Here is a 25,889-nt window from a genome sequence, read left to right as displayed (position 1 = left end):
TGTGGCACTCTCAAAAACCGCTATTCAGCATTGAATACCAGTGAGGGTGACGACACCTCGAAGGAGTGCAGTCCTAGGCATGGCACCATGGGGCAAAGGACGGCGCAGGGAGGCACAGTGAAGTGTAGAAATGCAGTAGTCATAGGGGATTCAATAGTCAAGGGGGCAGTGATTTAAATTATTTTTAACGATAGAGTATTTGAATAAATGTCTCCCCTTTTACGTTATTATCCCCTTTGCTTTGTCCGCCTCAGCTGTTGCCACTAGTGCCCAGTGTAGCCAACTGCAGGAGTGGTAGCATCTGCTGAGGCATGACTTTCTGCTCTGATTTTGCCCTCTGCTCTTGGGAGATCCCACAGCTTCACCGCTCCTCGCTGCTTGGCCTGACTCAGATCAGGAACTGAGTGGAATGGGAGTCAAACTTGAATCCATCCATATTCTTAACCACTAAGCAATACCACACTATCACTCAAACTAACAAACATTTGATTTTAATTTAATTCATTTTTTAGCTCCCTTCTTCACCACATGTGCTGCCCGTCCTCTGCTAATGCTGCTATTGACCCAGTCACAAGAACATGCATGACAGCGCGCTGGAATCACTTGTCATAATTTTCCCTTGCTCTGTGACTTTAGTGCTTGGTCTCAAGCTGTCACTTCCTACAGTGGTGCAGCTGAGATCTGGAATTCACCGCATGGGGTATTATAGCACAAACTTACGTCCCAGCACTTTGTGGCACATTGCATTGGAGCATTATGGGGTTGATATGCAGATACTTCCATGACCAGTATCCATACTGTTTCATGGTTAACCAGTAGGTGGTGTCATTCAAATGGATCAAATCAGACAATGTCATGTGATGCTCCATGACTGAGAATGACAGAAGCCTTGGGAAGTGAGCTGAGTGACAAGGTAACCTTGGAATATTAAATTCTCAAGCCATTAATTGGGAGTCATGCGTACCAACTAATTAACCCTTAAGAGACCGTCATAGTTCCTAATATTGTATTATGGTCTAGTTTTTAGAAAATTATGAGGAACAGCCAACTCTGCTGCCAGACTCCACCTTCAATTACTGTCTACATGAAACCAGTAGGATCACGATCAAACCAGCAAAGGAAAGGGACAAAATTGAAACAACCATGTGTACAGAAAGCTCAGAAAATGCATGGAAAGAATACTAATATCATTTCAAAGCCCAAACATACTAGAGGACCGTGTCTCATTATTCAGCGCCAAGAAATGGCAGCTTTCTTCAAGCTATTCGGTAAGTACTGTAGGAAAAGGGGAAAAAAATTGTACCATGGTGATGAATGTAATATGAAAAATATTTCGTAAGTAGGCTGGTCTGATAGCTTGCAAAAGGTAGCACCTTTTAAGTGTCGCCACAAGTTAAACATTTTGTGATGTGTACCCTTGCCCTGTTTGTGACACAGACGCATAACAATTCTCACATCGTTATGAGAACTGGGGCTTATCTCTTTCCAGAGAAGATTGACTCCAGTTTCACATAACTTTGAGGAGTTCATCTAAAAATGAATAGGGATAAATACATCCCCAACATTTTTTATTTGTTTGTCATGGAGCTGGTTTAAAGTTGTGCAAAGTCACAGATAATGTTGCTTGTGATTTTGGCCAGGGCCATGTCGGACTGTAGCGATTCGAAGAGATGGTGAATGATTTGGATGCAGTAAGGGCATCAGAGGTAGGGGAGCAGTTATGCAGGTTCACATCAGCAGACTAATATTCTGCCACTAAAATTTGCCCTATTAAATTTATTTAACCATTTTACACAAAAAAATTGAGTAAGGTGTATTGCTTCTCCTATTCAGGTAGGGCTGCCATTTGAATGTGGGCGGACTAAATTAAAACTTTATATCTGCCCAACAGAATTTCCCAGCCAGCAAATGTTATAAGTACAGACATGACAAGTTATGTACCACAGTGGTCTCTTAACCTGTTGGGGAGGCAGCTAGAGGGATTCAAGACCAGCTGGATTGACAAATTGACTCCCTAATCCTTTTAAATATATATGCAATAATTTAAAAAAATCTTCACTCTTTAATATATTCGGTACATTAAAATTCTATTTACAGCGTTAAGATTTGTTTTTTGCTTTTGCTGCTTCACAGATGATGACTTAATACAAGACTTCCTGTGGATGGACTGCTGCTGTAAGGTCTCTGACAAGGTACACATTTACAAAACTTGATCAGTCCTATCTCAAATTTGAAATAAGGAACCGTAAGGTGTGATTATGCTGTGATTTTTGCATCAATTCAAAGCAATAAAAGGTAAATTTTGGGCTAGTATCAGGAGGTTCTTCACACAAAGAGTGATCAACATATGGAATGGTCTTCCAGATATAATTTTAGAGGCACAAACCCCAGAATCATTGAAGAAACCATTACATGTTGAAATGGGTGAACTGTAGGGTTTTTCTAGATGAATGAATTACGATGGACGAATTAAGATGCACCAAATGGCCTTTCTCATCTGGAATTACGTTGTACAAACATACAAATTAAGAGCATGAGTATGCCATTCGGCCCCTCGATCCTGCTCTGCCATTTGATAAGATCATGGCTGATCTGATTGCGACCTCAACCCTACTTTCCTGTCTACCTACTATAACCTTTGACTCCCTTGTTAATCAGGAATCTATCTAACTCAGCCTTAAAAATTTTAAATGACCCTGCCTCCACCGCTCTCTGGGGAAGGGAGTTCCACAGACTCATGACCCTCTAAGAGAAAAAAATTCTCCTCTTCTCCGTCTTCAATGGGAGACCCCTTCTTTTTAAACTATGGCCCCTAGTTCTAGTCTCTCCCACAAGGAGAAACATCCCCTCAGCATCTACCCCTTCTAGTAGCCTCAGGATCTTATATGTTTCAATAAGATCACCTCTCATTCTTCTAAACTCCAGTGTATACAGGCCCAACTTGTCCAACCTTTCCTCATAAGATAACCCCCTCATCCCAGGAATCAGTCGAATGAACCTTCTTTGAACTGCCTCCGAAGCAATTACGTCCTTTCTTAAATGAGGAGACCAAAACTGCACACAGTATTCTAGATGTGGTCTCCAATGCCCTGTATAACTGTAGCAAAACATCTCTACTTCTATATTCCATTCCCCTTGCAATAAATGACAACATTCCATTTGCCTTCCTAATCACTTGCTGTACCTGCATACTAACTTTTTGTGATTCATGTACTAGGACACCCAGATCCCTCTGTACCTCAGAGTTCTGCATTCTCCATTTAAATAATATACTGCTTTTCTATTCCTCCTGCCAAAGTGGACAAGTTCACATTTTCCCACATTATACTCCATCTGCCAAATTTTTGCCCACTCACTTAACCTATATATATCCTTTTGCAGACTCCTTATGTCCTCTTCACAACTTACTTTCCTACCTACCTTTGAGTCATCAGCAAATTTAGCAACCATACATTCGATCCCTTCATCCAAGTCATGTGATCTTGTGCATTAATGCAAAAGTGGCAGCATAACTGGTAATCTGACTGCTGAGCGTATTGAGGCTGGGAGATGTGAGACCACCTCCAGGAGGTAGTGTCTCACCAGTTTGACTTTGCAACAGGTTCAATAAGGCATGAAGCTGGATTCTTAAACATGCCCAGGCATCAAACTCCTGGGAATTCCATAAAACTTAATTTTCAGTTTTTGAAAAAGTGTGTGGGCTAATGCTAAAAAAAAGGGCCATCCAGTGAGCAGAGAACTGCATGTGTCCATATACTGCTACATTATGCTCTTTTGTCATTTCTCTCAGTGCAACTGAAGCAAGCCTTATTGAACCTGTTGCAAAGTCAAACTGATGAGACACTACCTCCTGGAGGTGGTCTCACACCTCCCAGCTTCAATACGCTCAGCAGTCAGATTACCAGTTATGCTGCCACTTTTGCATTAATGCACAAGATCACATGACTTGGATGAAGGGAATGAATGTATGGTTGCTAAATTTGCTGATAACACAAAGGTAGGTAGGAAAGTAAGTTGTGAAGAGGACATAAGGAGTCTGCAAAAGGATTTAAATAGGTTAAGTGAGTGGGCAAAAATTTGGCAGATGGAGTATAATGTGGTATAATTTGGTTCTGCTTCACTGAGAGTTGACTCTACAGATACCAGAATGTCTATAGTATAACTGCAGCCATGTTTATATTTAAAATTGTTTTATTTTGTGGTTAGTATTGTATTTCTTTTCATTTTTTTCAGTATCTTTTGGCCATGACCTTTGTTTATTTCAAGAGAGCTGGTTTTGAAATAAGCGAACAAACTAGAATGAATTTCTTTGTTGCTTTGTAAGTATAACTGCTATAGGTTTTTTTCTGTATATAATGGTTCTTATTTATTATAATGAAAAATAAAGGTAAATGTATTATTGGAATTTAACTTAATATCTGATTAAATGGCACCATACCATGTCAGATGCCTGTCCACCATCCCACAAACAGAAATTGGATGAATGGCCAGTTAATCTGCTTTTTGGTGGTACGGGTTGAGAGAATAATGTTAGCTGGACACTGGGAGAACTTCCATTCATGGGATTACCGCTATGGTCTAATATTTTTCCCTCCAAATTTACCAAACCTCATCGTATTGTTGTTTTCACTGAATCGATTCCATTTAGATTACGAAATAGATGATCAGATATTTCATCTGCTGCATTTGAATGCCCCTCATGAATCTGTTACTTACAGGTACAAAATGGGATTTGAGGAAAGTTTTTTTAAAAAGTTACCACAATAGTAGACTGTCCTCAAGCAGGAAGTCAGATATTAAGTGGCTAATCACATTTTTAAATAAAACTAATGACTACACAAAACTAGAAACAATAAGTAGATGTTATTTGGATCAGACAAATCTTCACACCTTTCCATTGACTACTGTTCTGTCACAAGCTACACCCTGCTGTTTATGACCCATCAAATGTGTTCTGCTCCCTGCTACAAAAATCTTCTTTAAAAAAAATTACATTTTTAAATACAATTTGTGGGTTCTTAAATACATTTTCTGTTTTTAGATATTCATGGCACACTGTAGCTTTGAGTGAAACCTCCTTGGAAAAATTAAATCACACTTTTTCCAAAATTAATATGTCTGATATTAGTTTTTTACATATTTTCCCACTCAAGTTTGAATTTATTTCAATTCCTGTTATTTAAAGGTGGATGCTCTTTTCTCTGTCTACTTTTTAGTCCACTTTGTTCATTCTGTCTTTGAACTGTGGGGCCAACCAGCTGGTCTTTTCTGAGCCTACACATTCTGATCTTTATGATCCCCTTGAGGGAACTTTGTGCAGGACTGAGCTTTGCTACCTAGTGGCTCAGCTGAGAACTTTTGAAACTCAACACAAGTGTTTGTAAACAGCTTTGAGTACCCAAGAATTCTGGGAATACAATCTGCAAAAATTCTTAGTTGTAGCTCGTGAACTGATGCTCATTATATTATTGAGCAGTCATCTTTTTGAATAACATTCAAAGCTTTGGTTAAAACAAGAAAACTAAATTATTAAAGAAAAAAAGACTTGGATACATATTGTGCCATATCACGTTTCAAACACCTCATAGTGCTTCATGTACAATTAATTACTTCGAAGTACAGTGATTATCATTCAGGCAAATGTAGCAGCCACATTGCACACAATAAGGTGTAACAAACAATAATGAAATGAAATGGCCAGTTAATCTATATTTTATGGTATTAGTGAGGGAAGAATGTTGGCCAAGACACTGCAGGCTTTTTGTTCTTCAAATACTTCCTGGGATCTTAACATCCACTGAATAGACAGAATGGACCGAGGTGCAACGTCTCATCTGATGATCTTACAGAGAAAAGGGCAGCGTGTATTTTCCAATAGTAAGTAGTGCTTCCGAGTGGATATTGATGCTCTTGTAATATTGAGAATGCAGAATTCTAAACCGGTTCTGTGATGACTTATTCAAATAATTGGTTATCAGGGCTGTACATTTTATTCACTGGTAATAGGATTTTCAAGACGGCAGACAAAATAAACAAGAAAGATCGAGCGAGATGCAAAAACATAAACAATGGGAAACAAAGACAAGAGATAGTTATAGCATTGTCGATGAACAACCCCATGGGAGATCAACTATTTTATGAAAGTGTTTTAGCACTTCTATTCTGTAGTATAAGTATAAAGAGAAAACTTAAAGGTAAGACGTTGAACATGGAGTTCATGACACTAGTGAATTGGTCCTACAAAACTCACTGAAGCCTGGAATTCTAACTCACATCAAGTCCTGTTCACCCATCACCCATGTGCTCGCTGATCTACATTGGCTCCTGGTCCAGCAACGCCTCGATTTTAAAATTCTCATCCTTATTTTCAAATCCCTCCGTGGCCTTGCCCCTTACTATCTCTAATGTCCTCCAGCCCTACAATCCTCTGAGATCTCTGCGCTCCTCCAATTCTGGCCTCTTGCGCATCCCTGATTTTCATTGTTCCACCTTTGGCAGTCATGCCTTCAGCTGCCTAAGCCCTGAAATTCCCTCCCTAAACCTCTCGACCTCTCTCTCCTCCTTTAATGTGTTCATTAAAATCTACCTCTTTGGCCAAGTTTTTGGACACTTGTCCTACTATCTCCTGTGTGTCAAATTCTGTTTGATAATGCTCCTGTGAAGCGCCTTGGGACGTTTTACTACATTAAAGCCGCCATATAAAATTCTCATTCTGTACAATGAGAATACTCATCCATTAATCAATCTACCTAGTTCAGGACCCCATGTCTCATGAAGGATGTGGTTCAGTAACAAAAGCAAGTTGTAATATTTTTGTTACTGAGCCACATCCTTCATGGGACATTGCGACCTGATCTAGGTGGAATGATTAATGGATGAGTATTCTCATTATACAGAATAGCAGGCACATGGCAGTTACGAGGCAGTAGAGTGACTCTGATGATGTTGCAAGAGTAAAGTTTATTGTTTACAAATGTCATCAGAACCTCATGATTGAATTAACATATTAAGCTCACTGCCAGGTGCTTGTTTTTTTTTAATATTACTTTATCTAAAAATATAGTTTTACAGTTTTTCATTGGATTAGTAAGTAAATGCTTTGGGGCTCTTCCAGCACCCTCCTGCCGTGAGTGCAGCAGACAGGACAGGAACAAGGCCTGGATCCAGTTACGTCGGGTCAAAGCTTTCTCCACCAGTTTCCACAGGATCTTGTCTGGGTCAGAATCTCTGTCCGCCCCAAACAAGGTCACCCACATCAGAGATCCTGTGGCCGGTGGAGGGAACTCCCAGCCTGGGAGTTTCTTTACCCGTGGCCTCGGGGAGAATCAGTGGCCAGTATGCCCAGTGAATGGAGGTGTTGTTATCTCTCTGTTCCTCTACTTTTTTTAAAGTTTTGCCACTCAGTGTATATGTCCTCCCTTTATTCTTCCAAAATATATCACTTCACATTTCTCCACGTTCATTTTCATCTGATATCTGTCTGCCCAATCTACTAACCTATCTGTGCCCTCCTTTAATTGCATATAGTCCTCTTCACAGTTAACCATGCTCTTTATTTTTGCATAAGTTGTAAATCTTTATATTGTATACTTATAGCCAAGACCAAATCCTTAGTATATAAAACAGGGTCAAAAATCCGCAGCCCTTCTGGGACACTCCTTCCTAAATTAAGCTGGCACCTGGATATGCTTGGTCCTGGCCTCCTGCCAGCTTCTGCTCCAAACAAGGTCACCCATGTCAGAGGGGCACAAGCAGGGAGGTACTGGCAGCCTGCTATTGTCTATAAAACCATACCATTAGCATGAGTTGCCATCTTCTGGAGAGGAGGGATAACGGAGAAAGTTAGATGGAAAGAAATGTTTATACTTTTTAAAAACTTTTTAAACATCACCTAGACTAATCATAAGGGCACCAAATATAGCAAAGGATAAAGATAGTGACAGAAGAATTGAAAGTATATAGCATCACAAAAGTGCTACCATTGTTTGCTTCTAGCATAAAAAAGATGCTGCACTATGTATTTATATATATATAGTCTTGCCTCTAGCATACATTTTGTCCATCATTCTTCAAGCATCACACCTGTAAATAATAAAAATTTTATGTCACACTTGTAGATGATTGACTTAAATTTCATATTCATAACATTAACTAGTCATAACTGAACAAAAAAGGAATCTATTAATCAAAATAGGTATAAACTTCCAATGAAAAGCTATTAAGCACATTTGAAAGAAGTCAAAAGCTACCAATAAAAAAGGAAAACCAATCAAATCAATTGTTTTGAAAACTTTCAGCTGTCATCTTGGATTCCCCCTAAAGTGAGAAATAATACTGAAAATAATTTGTAATATAAAGACATAAATATTGCACCATTTACAAGAAAATTAAGTTTACTTATATAACAGCATTTATGCATTTAAACTGTGTCAAACAATGTTTTCTGTCAGAGGACTGTGCCTCTCTGAACTCTTTGATTGACAGCAAAACTGGGCATTCACAGAGCAAGCTAGAACTTGCTGTTTGTAAATCCTGACCCCTCCCTTTCCCTATCCGGTGACTGAGAAGTAAACCAGTACAAAAAGGGAAAGCATTTAGTGCTTTGAAGATAAAATACAAATTTGTTTGATTAAAAACATGAATTATAAGAACATAAGGAAGAGGAATAGGAGCAGGAGTAGGCCATATGGCCCCTCCAGCCTGCTCCGCCTTTCAGTAAGATCATGGCTGATCTTTGACCTCAGCTCCGCTTTCCCGTCCGATCCCCATATCCCTTGATTCCCTTAGAGTTCAAAAATCTATCACTCTCGGTCTTGAATGTACTCAATGACTGGGCATCCACAGCCCTCGGGTAGAGAATTCCAAATATTCACGACCCTCTGATTGAAGAATTTCCTCCTCATAGAAAATAGGAGCAAGAGTAGGCCATTCGGCCCTGCTCCGCCATTCAAAATGATCATGGCTGATGACTAACTCGGTACCCTGTTCCCGCTTTTTCCCCCATATCCCCTGATCCCTTTAGCATTAAGAAATATATCTATCTCCTTGAATACATCTAATGACTTGGTCTTCACTGCCTTCTGTGGTAGAGAATTCCACAGGTTCACCACTCTCTGAGTGAAGAAATTTCTCCTCATCTCAGTTCTAAATTGCATACCCCATATCCTGAGACTGTGACCCCTGGTTCTGGACTCCCCAGCCATCAGGAACATCCTCCCTGCATCTAGTCGTGTTAGAATTTTATATGTTTCGATGAGATCACCTCTCATTCTTCTAAACTCTAGTGAATATAGGCCTATCAACCCAATCTCTTCTCATATGTCAGTCCTGCCATCCCAGGAATCAGTCTGGTAAACCTTTGTTGCACTCCCTCCATGGCAAGGATATCCTTCCTCAGATAAGGAGACCAAAACGGCACACAATACTGCAGGTGTGGTCTCACCAAGACCCTGTATAACTGCAGTAAGACATCCCTGCTGCTGAACTCAAATCCTCTTGCAATGAAGGCCATCATACCATTCGCCTTCCTAACTACTTGCTGCACCTGAATGCTCGCTTTCAGCGACTGGTGTACAAGGACACCCAGGTCTCATTGCACCTCCCCTTTTCCCAATCTATCACCATTCAGATAATCTGCCTTTCTGTTTTTACAACCAAAGTGGAAAACCTCACATTTATCCACGTTATACTGCATCGGCCATGTTCTTGCTCACTCACCCAACTTGTCTAAATCACTTTGGAGCCTCTTTGAATCCTCCTCACAGCTCACATTCCACCCCAGCTTTGTGTCGTCTGCAAACTTGGAAATGTTACATTTAGTTCCCTCTTCCAAATCATTGATATATATTGTGAATAGCTGGGGCTCAAGCACTGATCCCTGCGGTGCCCCACTAGTCACTGCCTGCCACCCGGAAAAAGACCCAGTTATTCCTACTCTCTGTTTCCTGTTTGTCAACCAATTCTCAATCCATGCCAGTATATTCCCCCCAATCCCATGTGGTTTAATTTTGCACACTAACCTCTTGTGTGGGACTTTATCAAAAGCCTTCTGAAAATTCAAGTACACCACATCCACTGGTTCTCCCCTATCCTACTAGTTACATCCTCAAAAAACTCCAGTAGATTTGTTAAGCATGATTTCCCTTTCATAAACCCATGCTGACTTTGTCCAATCCCATTAATGCCCTCCAAGTGTTCTGTTATCACGTCTTTTATAATAGACTAGCATTTTCCCCACTACTGATGTTCGGCTAACTGGTCTGTAATTCCCTGTTTTTTCTCTCCCTTTTTTAAATAGTGGGGTTACATTTGCCACTCTCCAATCTGTAGGAACTGTTCCAGAGTTTATAGAATTTTGGAAGATGATCACCAATGCATCCACTATTTCCATGGCCACTTCCTTTCGTACTTTGGGATGTAGATTATCAGGCCCTGGGGATTTGCCAGCCTTTAGCCCGATTAATTTCCCTAGCACTTTTTTTTTTACTAATACTGGTTTCCTGCAGTACCTCCCGCTCATCTCAGTCCTAAATGTCCGACTGCTTATCCTGAGACTATGTCCCCTAGTTCTGGTCTCTCCAGCCAGGGGAAACATCCTCTCAGCATCTACCCAGTCAAGCCCTCTTAGAATCTTATATGTTTCAATGAGATCACCTCTCATTCTTCTGAACTCCAGAGATTATAGGCCCATTCTACTCAATCTTTCCTCATAGGACAACCCTCTCATCCCAGGAATTAATCTAGTGAACCTTTGTTGCACTGCCTCTAAGGTAAGTATATCCTTCCTTAGGTAAGGAGACCAAAACTGCACACAGTACACCAGGTGAGGTCTCACCAAAGCCTTGTACAATTGCAGCAAGACTTCCTTACTTTTGAACTCCAACCCTCTTGCAATAAAAGCCAACATACCATTTGCCTTCCTAATTGCTTGCTGTACCTGCATGTTAACTTTCTGTTTTTCGTTTACAAGGACACCCAAATTCCCCTGAACACCAACATTTAATAGTTTCTCATCATTGAAAAAATATTTTGTTTTTCTATTTTGCCTACAAAAGTGAATAACCTCACATTTCTCCACATTATACTCCATCTGCCACCTTCTTGCCCACTCACTTAACCTGTTGATATCCCTTTGCAGACTCATTGGGTCCCCCTCACAGCTTACATTCCCACCTAGCTTTGTATTGTCAGCAAACATTACATCTCGGTCCCTTCATCTAAGTCATTAATATAGATTGTAAATAGCTGAGGCCCAAGCACCGATCCCTGTGGCACCCCACTAGTTACAGCCTGCCAATCTGAGAATGACCTGTTTATTCCTACTCTCTGTTTTCTGTCCGTTAACCAATCCTCAATTCATGCTAATATATTTACCCTCAATCCCATAAGCCCTAATCTTGCGTAACAACCTCTTATGTGGCACCTTATTGAATGCCTTTTGAAAATCCAAATATACTACATCCACCGGTTCCCCCTTATCTATCCTGCTAGTTACAGTGTCAAAAAAACTCTAATAGATTTGTCAAACTCTATTTCCCTTTCATAAAACCATATTGACTCTACCTAATCATATTATGATATTCTAAGTGCCCTGTTACTATTCTGTCTAAAGTTGATCAGGAATTAATCATATTGTCACCTCCCCTGTTACACCCTTTTCCCCCAAATTAAATGCACAGATAATTTATATGACTGTAATATATGAGGGAATCAACCTGCAATAGATAAGGAAAGCACCATCTAAACAAACACTTTACTGTATCTTAACATGCCTGTTTCAAGCTTCTTTCCAAATTCTTTGAATGGAAATGTGCACTCCTCTTCCATTCCAGTGTCTCTCCTTACAAAAGCATAACCTCAGTCTCACTGAGTAATGCAACAGGAAATCTACTGGTTTTACAACTAATTTTACAAAATTTCAAACACTGTACTTAATGCTCCATCACATTTGAGGGATCAATTAAATTTAACATTAACTAGAGAATGTTGATGGAAATTTATTAACTGGTTTATAGAAATCACTGTTTTAAAAGTATTTTCTCCCCTTTTTTTGACAAAGAATTGGAATTTACAGCACAGAATCAGGCCATTCGGCCCAACTGGGCTATGCCGGTGTTTAAGCTCTACGTTAGCCTCCTCCCATCCTACTTCATCTAATCCTATCAGCATACCCTTCCATTCTTTTCTCCCTCATGTACTTATCTAACTGCTCCTTAAATACATCTATGCTATTCCCCTCAACTACTCCATGTGGTTGCAAGTTCCATATTCTAATCACTCGCTGGGTAAAGAAGTTTAAATTAAGTAAAGAATTTTCTTAGCTCTCCTAATATTATGCACCATTTCTGGCCATGAGGACACCTAGACCTAGGCCTCTGCAAATAATGCTTTGAAGCTGGTAATTAGGGCATCCTTGGGTAACATACCATCTGATATGTACTGACATAGTACATGAATAAATTCAACAACTGCCAAAATTAGCTGAGATTAAAAGAAAAGCACCAAATAGAAATCTGGGAAAGATAGAAAATGTTGGAATTACACGGCTTCTGAAAGAGAGAGATGGGTTATTGTTTGGGTGGAAGTCTTGATCAAAACAGCTGTGGTCTGTGCATAAATACTCTTCTGTCAGCCAGTCGTGTTGTGGAATTCATTTTGGCCATGGAGATGTTTACAGCACTGCCTCTCTCATCCTACGCTCAAGTGATGGAGAAAGGCTGTGATATGAGGCAAAAATGAAAAAAAACTTAACTGAAAGAAGAGCGCCTTCATAGTACAGACTAAACAAAGAGCAGAGTAGAAGTCAGGAGTACAGATATGCTTAATACTTTCAGAAAGAGGTAGCTAATGCTTTTTAAAATGCAAGAGATATAAAAGGAGGTATGTTATGCAAAGGTCATCTTGGCATTAGAAAGACAAACGGTGAGTTAAATGGCTTCAAAGTGAAATGTGATTAGAAGAATTCAGCAGCAAAGTTGGAGAAATGAAAGGCCTGTCCAACACTATTTTGTAGATTTCACTTTGTACCTAATAATATAATTGAGCTTAAAGTGCAAGGAAGACTACAAAATAAAAACAGTATAATTTTCATTGTGTGGTTGAACATTTTTTAGAAAAGTTTCAAATGAACACAGAATTTATTACCCAGTGCCTCTGCTGGGAACACTAGTGGATCTTTCTGACCAAAACATAACCTTGATCGAGGAAATTCATTCAGCAAATCTGACAATCAGGATTAATTAAGTTTTGCTTTATATTTTATGTGTGACAGCTCCGCTATTGCATCGTATATTTCTTCATATAGTTTTAATAAATATAATTGTTAAAAAAACATCTTGGCAGCAATGAGGACCAAGTTATAAAACGAGGCCCATTGGCGGCCATGGTGCCTGTAAAAGGGCTGGAATTACATCAAACATTGGTGAAATGGAGATCCCAGTCATGTTTGCTTGTCCTCTAACGGGTGACTTTTGTCAGTTTTCCAAAGGTTCAGTAGATAGAACCCCATGCCCCAGCAGGGTGCTCCACCTCAAGAGGTGGGGGTGTTGGGAAAGCTGGCAGGACTCATTGTGCTCCATGCATAAACACTCTTCTGTCAGCCAATCATGCTGTGGAATTAATGTTGGCTATGGAGAAGTTTACAGCACAGCTTATCTCGTCTTGTGGTTCCAGTGATGGAGAAAGGGTACGATATGAGGCAAAAACCTAACTGAAAGAAGGGGGAAGAAACGATGAAATGTGCATACACTGGAAGGCATTCTTAAAAATGTGTCTCCCCATGTTTGTTAGATATTTAGCTAATACCATGGAAGAGGACGAAGAGGAATACAAGTATGAAATCTTTCCATGGGCTCTTGGAAAGAAATGGAAGAAATTATTTCCAGATTTCTTAAAGCAGAGAGATCAGCTTTGGGCAAAAATCAGTTATAGGGCAGCTGTGAGCAAACGCTGTTGTGAGGAGGTAAGAATGACCACATATTAATAATAGTTTATATTTCAGTATAAATGTCGGCCTTTTGCGTGGATACACATGTATCCAGACCTGGGTTGGTAATCTTTCTGCTGTTTTATTTCCCCAAGCAATGACTTATATCTCAGCTGAAAACATAGGAACAAGGGTAGGCCATTCAGCCCCTCGAGCCTGTTCCGTCATTCACTTAGATCATGGCTGATTTGTATCTCATTCAACTGCATTGCTTCCATAATCCCTTAATACCCTGACTCAACAAAAATCCATCACTCTCAGTTTTGAATTTTTCAATTGATCTAGCCTCAACAGGGGCAGAGAGTTCCAGATTTCCACTACCCTTTGAGTGAAGAAGTGCTTCCTGACGTCACCCCTGAAAGGCCTAGCTCTAATTTTAAGGTTATGCATCCTTATTCCGGACTCCCCCCACCAGAGGAAATAGTTTCTCTCTATCTACCCTATCAAATCATGTACTCAAGGGAATCTAAGCCCAGACTATGCAGCTTTTCCTCATAATTTGACCCTTTTAGCCCTGGTATCATTCTGGTGAATCTGCGCTGCAATTCCTCCAAGGCCGATATATCCTTTGAGGTGTGGTGCGCAGAACTGAACACAGAACTGCAGATGCGCCCTAACCAGAGCTTTACATGGGGAGGTGACCTACTTCAAGGCCTCAGGCATTGCTGGAATTCAATTGGTTATCAGGAGATAGAAATATAGAAAATAGGAGCAAGAGTAGGCCTTTTGGTCCTCCGGGCCTGCTCCAACATTCAAAATGATCATGGCTGATCGTCTAACTCAGTACCCTGTTCCCGCTTTTTCCCCCCATAATCCCTTGATCCCTTTAGCATTAAGAAATATATCTATCTCCTTGAATACATCTAATGACTTGGCCTCCACTGCCTTCTGTGGTAGAGAATTCCACAGGTTCACCACCCTCTGAGTGAAGAAATTTCTCCTCATCTCTGTTCTAAATGGCATACCCCGTGTCCTGAGACTGTGACCCTGGTTCTGGACTCCCCAGTCATCGGGAACATCCTCCCTGCATCTAGTCCGTCTAGTCCTGTTAGAATTTTATATGTTTCAATGAGATCACCTCTCATTCTTCTAAACTCTAGTGAATATAGGCCTAGTCGACCCAATCTCTCCTCATACATCAATCTTGCCATCCCAGAAATCAGTCTGGTAAACCTTTGTTGCACTCCCTCCATGGCAAGGACATCCTTGCTCAGATAAGGAGACCAAAACTGCACACAATACTCCAGATGTGGTCTCACCAAGGCCCTGTATAACTGCAGTAAGACATCCCTGCTGCTGAACTCAAATCCTCTTGCAATGAAGGCCAACATACCATTCGCCTTCCTAACTGCTTGCTGCACCTGAATGCTCGCTTTCAGCGACTGGTGTGCAAGGACACCCAGGTCTCATTGCACCTCCCCTTTTCCCAATCCGTCACCATTCAGATAATAATCTGTCTTTCTGTTTTTACAACCAAAGTGGATAACCTCACATTTATCCACGTTATACTGCAACTGCCATGTTCTTGCCCACTCACCCAACTTGAGTAAATCACATTGGAGCCTCTTTGCATCCTCCTCACAGCTCACATTCCACCCCAGCTTTGTGTCGTCTGCAAACTTGGAAATGTTATATTTAGTTCCCTCATCCAAATCTTTGATATATATTGTGAATAGCTGGGGCCCAAGCACTGATCCCTGCGGTACCCCACTAGTCACTGCCTGCCACCCGGAAAAAGACCCTTTTATTCCTACTCTCTGTTTCCTGTCTGTCAACCAATTCTCAATCCATGCCAGTATATTCCCCCCAATCCCATGTGGTTTAATTTTGCACACTAACCTCTTGTGTGGGACCTTATCAAAAGCCTTCTGAAAATCCAAATGCACCACATCCACTGGTTCTCCCCTATCTATTCTACTAGTTACATCCTCAAAAAACTCCAGTAGGTTTGTTAAGCATGATTTCCCTTTCATAAACCCATGCTGACTTTGTCCAATCCTGTTAATGCCCTCCAAGTGTTCTGTTATCACGTCTTTTATAATAGACTCTAGCATTTTCCCCACTACTGATAACTGGTCTGTAATTCCCTGTTTTTTCTCTCCCTCCTTTTTTAAATAGTGGGGTTACATTTGCCACCCTCCAATCTGTAGGAACTGTTCCAGAGTTTATAGAATTTTGGAAGATGATCAACAATGCATCCACTATTTCCAGGGCCACTTCCTTTCGTACTCTGGGATGTATATTATCAGGCCCCAGGGGATTTGTCAGCCTTTAGCCCCATTCATTTCCCTAGCACTTTTTTTTACTAATACTGGTTTCCTTCAGTTCCTCCCTCTCACTGGACCCTTGGTTCCCTAACATTTCTGGCAGGTTATTTGTGTTCTCCTTTGTGAAGGCAGAACCAAAGTATGTGTTTAATTGTTCTGCCATTTCTTTGTTCCCCATTATAATTTCCCCCATTTCTGACTAAGGGACCTAAATTTATCTTCACTAATCTTTTTCTCTTGACATATTTATAGAAGCTTTTGCAGTCAGTTTTTATGTTCCCTGCTAGTTTACTCTCAGACTTTTTTTCCCCCTCTTAATCAATCTCTTTGTCCTCCTTTGCTGAATTCTGAACTGCTCCCAATCCTCAGGCTTGCTGCTTTTTCTAGCAATTTTATATGTCTCCTCTTTGGATCTAATACTATCCCTAATTTCTTTTGTAAGCCACGGTTGAGCCAGCTTTCTTGTTTTATTTTTGCACCAGACAGGAATGAATAATTGTTGTAATTCCTGCACACGTTCTTTAAATATTAGCCATTGCCTATCCATCGTCATCCCTTTTAGTAAAGTTCCCCAATCTATCATAGCCAACTCGCACCTCATTCTTTCATAATTTCCTTTATTTAGATTCAGGACCCTAGTTTTGGATTCAACTACTTCACTCTCCAGCTTAATGAGGAATTCTATCATGTTATGGTCGCATAATGTGGGAGTAGTCCAAGGTTACTAAACATCTGATATTTCTCTCTCCCTGTGATAAACCTCTCCTCAGTGCCTCTCACTTTCCCTTCCTCCCTTCCACAAAGGTATGGCTGAAAATAGGAATTCGTTGTCAAGAGCTATGGACACAAACTTATGTTTCTGACACTACATGGAACAGCATGTTGAACATCCAACATGCAATGCCATTGCAAAATCAATTAAAATAAATAATACCACACAACTTGGTGTGATACCACACTTAAACGAATTATTTAATTGGGGAAGGGGAAATGTTCCCCAAATATGAAAAATCTGATGTTTTAACAGATGGTTGATGAGCACAATGCAGGTGATGTGCTGTTTATGGACTTCCAAAAGGCGTTTGATAAAGTGCCGCATAGTAGGCTTTTCATCAAAGTTGAAGCCTATGCAATAAAAGGGGCAGTGGCAGAATGGATACGAAATTGGCTAAGTTGTAGGAAACAGAGAGCAGTGGTGAACAGTTTTTCAGACTGGAGGGAGGTACACAGTGGTGTTCCCCAGGGGTCGATACTAGGACCATTGCTTTTTTTGATATATATTAATGACTTGGGTGTACAGGGCACAGTTTCATAATTTGCAGATGACACAAAACTTGGAAGGTTAGTGAACAGCGAGGAGGATAGTGATAGACTTCAAGAGGACATAGACAGGCTTGCGGAATGGATGGACACATGGCAGATGAAATTTAATGCAGCCAAGTGTGAAGTGATATATTTTGGTAGGAAGAACGAGGAGAGTCAATATAAACTAAAGGGTACAAATCTAAAAGGGGTGCAGGAACAGAGAGATCTGGGGGTATATGTGCACAAATTGTTGAAGGTGGCAGGGCAGGTTGAGAAAGCAGTTAAGAAAGCATAAAGGATCCTGGGCTTCATAAATCGAGGCATAGAGAACAAAATCAAGGAGGTTATGATTGGCCTTTATGAAATACTGGTTCTGCCACAACTGAAGTATTGTGTCCGGTTCTGGGCACTGCACTTTAGGAAGGATGTGAAGGTCTTAGAGAGGGTGCAGAAGAGATTTACTAGAATGGTTCCAGGGATGAGGGACTTCAGTTATGTGGACAGACTGGAGATACTGGGGTTGCTCTCCTTTGGGCAGAGAAGGTTGAGAGGAGATTTGATAGAGGTATTCAAAATTATGAAGGATCTAGACAGAGTAGATGGAGAAAAACTGCTCCCATTGGCGGAAGGCCAAGAACCAGAGGAAATAGATTTAAAGGGGCCATGAGGAAAAACTTTCGTAGACAGCGAGTGGTTAGGATCTGGAATGCACTGCCTGAGGGGGTGGTGGAGGCAGATTCAATCATGGCTTTCAAAAGAGAATTGGATAAGTACTTGAAAAGAAAAAAATTGCAGGGCTACAGGGATAGGACGGGGGAGTGGGACTAGCTGGATTGGTCTTGCAGAGAGCTGACATGGACTCAACGGGCAGAATGGCCTCCTTCTGTGTTATAATCATTCTATGATTCTATGTTTTGTTAAGAAAGGTTTATTTTTCTGTAGCAAAATGAGAAAATCAGAACGTTTTTCTTATAGAAGTTACTAGAGTCAAGTGTCTTAGTTTAGATAGAACACTATGTACACTTGCCTGGGACACTGGTTAATGATAGCTTGTGCATTCAAGGAATGAGAGTCCCACTTCCAATCATTTATGTTATTTTGATGTTGTTTGTAAGTTCAGATTGATGATTGGAAAGTATAATAGATCACTCATCATTTAAGAAATATCTCCAAATACAACAGCTTGCATTTCTATACCTCTTTTTTCATACCGATTTTTAAAAAAAATCTCAAAGCATTACCTTAAAGAGAAAAAAATAGTGGACGGCAAACGAAGGAAAAAATGAAAATGGAGAGGGCTAGGGTGAGGTACAGCAAAGGCACAGTCAAAGAGAAGTGCTTTGATGAAATTTTTAAGGGCAGGAAGAAAAAGAACTTGCATTTATCTAACACCTTGTCATGTCTCTCAGGACATCCCAGTAAATTACTTTTCTGAATTGTAGTCACTTATTATTTAGTTGAATGTGGAAACCATCCTGCACATCAAGATCCCACAAACAGCAATGAGATGAATGACCAGTCAGTCTGCCTTTGATTAAGGGTAGAATGTTGGCCAGGTTTGGGAGAATTGTCCTCCTATTCTTCAAACAATGTCATGGCATTTTTAAAATCGACCTGAACTGGCTCTGTTTAGCTTCTCGTTAAAAGGATATAGTAACTTATGTACTGCACCATCAATGGATTTTGTGTCCAATTACTGGAGTGGGCCTTGAATCTACAATCTTTTAACTCAGATGAAAATGCTACCAACTGAGCCAAGCTGACACTTGAAAGGAAAAAAGATAGCAAGGAGATGGGAAGTATATACAAAGCTTCCTTGCAGCTTTCCCCTATATTTCATGCCAAACCTAATGAAGAAGGAATTACTAGGATTTAAAAGTTCAGTTTTGGTTGTATTGCTCACAAACTGCACTTGTGGGTCTTGATGCTGCCTTCACTAGTTGAAGGAACTTTGGGATGTACCTAGAACAAGGCAATTTATACAAATGAGTAAGAGCAGGTCACCAGGTGTACAAGAAATTCTTAAAAGTACAGTGTCCCCAGGTGATTTAGGGATTATACTGTTTATATGTAGTGATTTCATCAGGAGAATGAGGAAGATTACATCAACAGTGAGTAATCTGCTATTACCAACAGCCTTATTCACTATCTTCAAATCACTAGGCACCACAATCAGGAACAAATCTATAATGTGTGTGTATGTATGTGTGTGTGTATATATATATATACACGTGTGTGTGTACTGCATGATGACAGACAATTGGGGAGGAATTTTAGGTGTAAAAGGTGCAGCTCATCGATTTCTGGACCACAATCATGTCTGCAATGCTGTATCTAAAACGATTTTGTTTTGATAGGTTATGGCAATTGCTCCATCTCATTATATCTGGCAACGAGGAAGGCCACTGCATCACAGCGGTGCCATCAGAAGATACACACGAAATGAAGTCAAAATACCTCGGGGTCCATGTGATACACCAGTTCGTTGTTCGCTCTGTGGACAGAAAGAGGGCTTCCTCAGTATGCATATATCATCTTCCTCCTCTTGTGAAAGTCTGATAATAACTAAGAAAGACTTGTATCGGGGTAATCCTGAGCAGCACACGGATGACATGGAGCCTAATACCTGCTATTCCTCATCTGGTAAGAAGCCTCCCATGAAGTAACATGAGGAATTTTCCATGTGCTCATCAAAATGAGGGATGGAACCCATAGATTCTTCAGCACAAAAGGAGATGTCAGCCTATAATACTTCTGCCAGTGCTAGCTCCACATCAGAGCTACCTGCTCTAATCTAATTTCCCTACTGTATCCTTTAATATTTTTCCTCCAAGTATTTCTCTAGTTCTCTCTTACATGCAATGATTGACTCATTTTCAAAAACAGCTTTCACTCCCAATAGTCCTTGGAATGAAAAAAATTATTGTACTTTCCCCCCATATGCTTCTAGTGCTAATCTGAGATTATACCTCCTTGTTACAAATTCATTAACTAATGTAAATAATCTTTCATTATTTACCCTCTCAAACCCTTCTAAAATTTTGAACACTTCTATTAGTTCGTCCTTTAACCTTCTTTGCTCTGGTGAATACAGTCCTAGTTTTTGCAAGTCTGTCGTCATAATTATATCCTGTCATCCCTGGTAACATACTAGCAAATCAACATAGAAATTTCCCATGGCTCCAATATCCTAAATCTGCACTTAATGCTTCAACTAGACTAACCAGTGTCCTGTACAGATTCTTCATCATCTCCTTGCTTTTGTATTCAATGCAACTGTGACAAAAATGGAACATTTCTGTCTATAGTTTATGGATTTTCTTTACTGCATGTCTAAGTGTAACAATGGGTCCCACCTCAAAAGGGCTTCTTCAGCTGAATGCTGGGAGCATGGCTTCTATCCTCTTGGCACTGCACAAAGTACATTAGAAAGCATGAAAGACAATACAGTCGATTATCAACAAATGTATGCATCTGAGTAAACTATCAGCAAGCACACCAATGTGCTAGAAATAATTATGCATATATCATCATGCTATCAATTGACATTATAATGTAATCAGGATAGCACTAAAGCAGACAGCACTTGCCAAACACCACTGGTGGCCATCAGCACACTTTTGTGTATGTGTTATGGAATTTGCTATGCTTTTTCAGCAGACAGACATCTTAAAGATGAGACTGAATTTCAGTGGGGCTCCTGGATATATGATAAAAGCAAAATACCGCGGGTGCTGGAAATCTGGAATAAGAATGGAAAGTACTGGAAATATTCAGCTGATGAATCAGTCCTCCTCCATGTTGAGCACCACTTGGAGGAAGCACTGGGGGTAGCAAGGGCACAAAATGTACTCTGGGTGGGGGACTTCAATGTCCATCACCAAGAGTGGCTCGGTAGCACCACTACTGACCGAGCTGGCCGAGTCCTGAAGGACATAGCTGCTAGACTGGGCCTGCGGCAGGTGGTGAGCGAACCAACACGAGGGAAAAACTTACTTGACCTCGTCCTCACCAATCTACCTGTCGCAAATGCATCTGTCCATGACAGTATTGGTAGGAGTGATCACCGCACAGTCCTCGTGGAGATGAAGTCCCGTCTTCGCACTGAGGACACCATCCAACGTGTTGTGTGGCACTACCGCCGTGCTAAATGGGATAGATTCAGAACGGATCTAGCAGCTCAAAACTGGGCATCCATGAGGCGCTGTGGGCCATCAGCAGCAGCAGAATTGTATTCCAGCACAATCTGTAACCTCATGGCCCGGCATATTCCTCACTCTACCATTACCAACAAGCCAGGGGATCAACCCTGGTTCAATGAGGAGTGTAGAAGAGCATGCCAGGAGCAGCACCAGGCGTACCTAAAAATGAGGTGCCAACCTGGTGAAGCTACAACTCAGGACTACATGCATGCTAAACAGCGGAAGCAACATGCTATAGACAGAGCTAAGCGATTCCACAACCAACGGATCAGATCAAAGCTCTGCAGTCCTGCCACATCCAGTCGTGAATGGTGGTGGACAATTAAACAACTAACGGGAGGAGGAGGCTCTGCAAACATCCCCATTCTCAATGATGGCGGAGTCCAGCACGTGAGTGCAAAAGACAAGGCTGAAGCGTTTGCAACCATCTTCAGCCAGAAGTGCCGAGTGGATGATCCATCTCAGCCTCCTACCGATATCCCCACCATCACGGAAGCCAGTCTTCTGCCAATTCGATTCACTCCACGTGATATCAAGAAACGGCTGAGTGCACTGGATACAGCAAAGGCTATGGGCCCCGACAACATCCCAGCTGAAGACTTGTGCTCCAGAACTAGCTGCGCCTCTAGCCAAGCTGTTCCAGTACAGCTACAACACTGGCATCTACCCGACAATGTGGAAAATTGCCCAGGTATGTCCTGTCCACAAAAAGCAGGACAAATCCAATCCGGCCAATTACCGCCCCATCAGTCTACTCTCAATCATCAGCAAAGCGATGGAAGGTGTCGTCGACAGTGCTATCAAGCGGCACTTACTCACCAATAACCTGCTCACCGATGCTCAGTTTGGGTTCCGCCAGGACCACTCGGCTCCAGACCTCATTACAGCCTTGGTCCAAACATGGACAAAAGAGCTGAATTCCAGAGGTGAGGTGAGAGTGACTGCCCTTGACATCAAGGCAGCATTTGACCGAGTGTGGCACCAAGGAGCCCTAGTAAAATTGAAGTCAATGGGAATCAGGGGGAAAACTCTCCAGTGGCTGGAGTCATACCTAGCACAAAGGAAGATGGTAGTGGTTGTTGGAGGCCAATCATCTCAGCCCCAGGGCATTGCTGCAGGAGTTCCTCAGGGCAGTGTCCTAGGCCCAACCATCTTCAGCTGCTTCATCAATGACCTTCCCTCCATCATAAGGTCAGAAATGGGGATGTTCGCTGATGACTGCACAGTGTTCAGTTCCATTCGCAACCCCTCAGATAATGAAGCAGTCCGAGCCCGCATGCAGCAAGACCTGGACAACATCCAGGCTTGGGCTCATAAGTGGCAAGTAACATTCGCGCCAGATAAGTGCCAGGCAATGACCATCTCCAACAAGAGAGAGTCTAACCACCTCCCCTTGACATTCAACGGCATTACCATCGCCGAATCCCCCACCATCAACATCCTGGGGGTCACCATTGACCAGAAACTTAACTGGACCAGCCATATAAATACTGTGGCTACGAGAGCAGGTCAGAGGCTGGGTATTCTGCGGCGAGTGACTCACCTCCTGACTCCCCAAAGCCTTTCCACCATCTACAAGGCACAAGTCAGGAGTGTGATGGAATACTCTCCACTTGCCTGGATGAGTGCAGCTCCAACAACACTCAAGAAGCTCGACACCATCCAAGATAAAGCAGCCCGCTTGATTGGCACCCCATCCACCACCCTAAACATTCACTCCCTTCACCACCGGCGCACTGTGGCTGCAGTGTGCACCATCCACAGGATGCACTGCAGCAACTCGCCAAGGCTTCTTCGACAGCACCTCCTAAACCCGCGACCTCTACCACCTAGAAGGACAAGAGCAGCAGGCGCATGGGAACAACACCACCTGCACGTTCCCCTCCAAGTCACACACCATCCCGACTTGGAAATATATCGCCGTTCCTTCATTGTCGCTGGGTCAAAATCCTGGAACTCCCTTCCTAACAGCACTGTGGGAGAACCGTCACCACACGGACTACAGCGGTTCAAGAAGGCGGCTCACCACCACCTTCTCGAGGGCAATTAGGGATGGGCAATAAATGCTGGCCTCGCCAGCGACGCCCACATCCCGTGAACGAATAAAAAAAAAGTCAGGCAGCATCTGTGGAGAGAGAAACAGACTTAACGTTTCAGGTCGAGACCTCATCTCTCTCCACAGATGCTGCCTGACATGCTGAGTATTTCCGGCATTTTCTGTTTTTATCCTGGATATATGAATTCACTACTTTTCACATACCATTTTTACAGTTTAGATATAGGTGCAATGGGCATGGAGGCTACATGCAAATCTGTGGCTAGAACCTATGTACTTGCAAGATGGACCGTAATCAGTAGGACTGGGCAGCTATTCCCTTCTGAGAAGCATTTGCTCATTTTTTTAAGAAGAAACTGCATAGAAAGCTAATTGAAGGAACTTAACTGACAAGTTTGTCTGTTTTAGTTTTTCGTGATTTGGTTCATAGCTGCTGTGTTGTTTGGATTGACTTCAACACTTGCTGTTACAGCTTGCTTTTGTAAGTGATTCTAACTGAATATACTTCTTTAGTAGTTTAGATTAAACAAGCAGAAGCAAACACCAGTAATGAAAATGACTATAAAAGCTCATAAAGACAATCGCAAAGGGCTAGAATTACCCTGGTTGCCAGAGAAGGAAAGGAGCTCATACTATTTATATCAAAGGTGTTTAAACTGGATGCTGCAAAGAAGCAGCAAGGAGCAAAAAGAAATCCGCAAACACAAGGAGGTGAAAAAGCGCAGGTGGAGGTTCGAGGCTAAAGAAAAGGAGCGTCAGCTACCGGGCGTAATTTGACACCAGTACATTTGGTTTACAGTGCAGGATTGGTTGCATTCATGTTTTTGGGGGGCCAGTATATATACCGCTGTCCAAAGTATGGCTAGAATATCCTAAGAGCTCAGGTTTAAAAGAAGTAGAACACCCCATTCTATGCCTTTACGTGACATTTGACCAATCACGTTTTCAACTTTTTCTCCCCGCTTTCATTCTGTTTTTTCTTAGACTATCAAACAGTACAAAACGGGGGAAGAAAATACACCCTTGCTGTAAAGGACAGATCCATGGACTGGTTTACTGGAAATGAGGAGTGAGGATACCTTGCAAATAACTTTGGATTCATGCTACCAGAAATGTATTGCAAGGAAGAGAGAACAAAATCCTACATTTGATAAAATAATCAAGTCCCTTCTACTACAAGTATAGTGGAAATGTAAAACCGAGGATAACTGACACTTCCCTGTTAATTACAAGGTGGCAACTGAAGGATTCAGATAACAACGTAAACCATGAAAGTGGACGGTCAGACACTTTATATTTGTTGTCTGAATCCAGTTTGAATTATTGCCATAAATTCACCAAGTAATGCTATTTAGAAAACACACAAGGTAGTGACTTTTCAAAAAAAAGTTAATTCTTACCCACTGTTTTGCCATTTCAATGTGCTGGCCAGCGTGGAACTGGAAGATATACTGAATTTGTGACTTGTATTACTTGTATATTTTTGACATTGGTTACTGAAAAATTCACTACCTTGTACATGTAATTGTATCAGACATATACATACGGCCAGTAATTAACTGAAGACCATTTCTCCACGAGCCTGCAGCGACTACACCAGAGATACTGATCTTCCAGTGTGAACATCAAGAAAAGTAAGGGTATTAACAGGTGCCCCTGGTATAAATGAAGACTCAACCCTGAACAAAATCCCTACAGAAAATTTAATAGGTTGTTTTTAAAACAACTTACAAGAGGAATTTTCATGACTGTACGGTCACTACCACTGTAGATAAGATATTCTGGTGGTGCATAGTGACCATTATATTGAAACAGGTAGGCTGGATTTACACTTTTAATCTTGACTAGTATTTTTCTATCTCTCTTTTGTTGGATAGTTGCTATTTTAAAGTCCTTTACCATCTATCTACTGACAAAATGTAGTTATTTATGGACATGATACTAATTTGCTTGCCTTTTATGTTTAAATGATTCTTTGTATATTGCTTTTCTGTTTATCTTTTATCCTGCCTCACTGTAAATACTTAAAGAAATGTAAAAGTACTACAATATAAACTGTATGAATAAATGAGAAA

The 25,889-nt window shown here is 41.2% G+C and overlaps 1 protein-coding gene across 1 annotated transcript; it reads left to right on the top strand.

The window, feature by feature from the left end:
- The first annotated feature begins 1,033 nt into the window (after positions 1-1,033).
- Positions 1,034-25,819, top strand: spdya (speedy/RINGO cell cycle regulator family member A). The gene is made up of 6 exons (XM_067983906.1): positions 1,034-1,268; positions 2,134-2,192; positions 4,234-4,319; positions 13,789-13,960; positions 19,914-20,199; positions 24,799-25,819. Exons 1-6 carry the CDS (start codon positions 1,034-1,036, stop codon positions 24,885-24,887), a joined length of 927 nt encoding a protein of 308 aa, XP_067840007.1. The 3' UTR covers positions 24,888-25,819.
- The last annotated feature ends 70 nt before the right edge of the window (positions 25,820-25,889 follow it).

Source organism: Heptranchias perlo, chromosome 5, assembly GCF_035084215.1.
Source record: "Heptranchias perlo isolate sHepPer1 chromosome 5, sHepPer1.hap1, whole genome shotgun sequence".
In the NCBI taxonomy this organism is placed as follows: Eukaryota; Metazoa; Chordata; class Chondrichthyes; order Hexanchiformes; family Hexanchidae; genus Heptranchias; species Heptranchias perlo.
Note: the sequence above shows the minus strand (reverse complement) of the source record. Positions and strands in the feature narration are given on the sequence as shown.

Coding starts and splice junctions, on each gene's coding strand:
- spdya (XM_067983906.1), top strand. CDS start 1,034: ATGAGGAACAGCCAACTCTGCTGCCAGACTCCACCTTCAATTACTGTC. Junction 1,269..2,133: donor AGCTTTCTTCAAGCTATTCG/GTAAGTACTGTA, acceptor GCTGCTTCACAG/ATGATGACTTAATACAAGAC. Junction 4,320..13,788: donor ATGAATTTCTTTGTTGCTTT/GTAAGTATAACT, acceptor CATGTTTGTTAG/ATATTTAGCTAATACCATGG.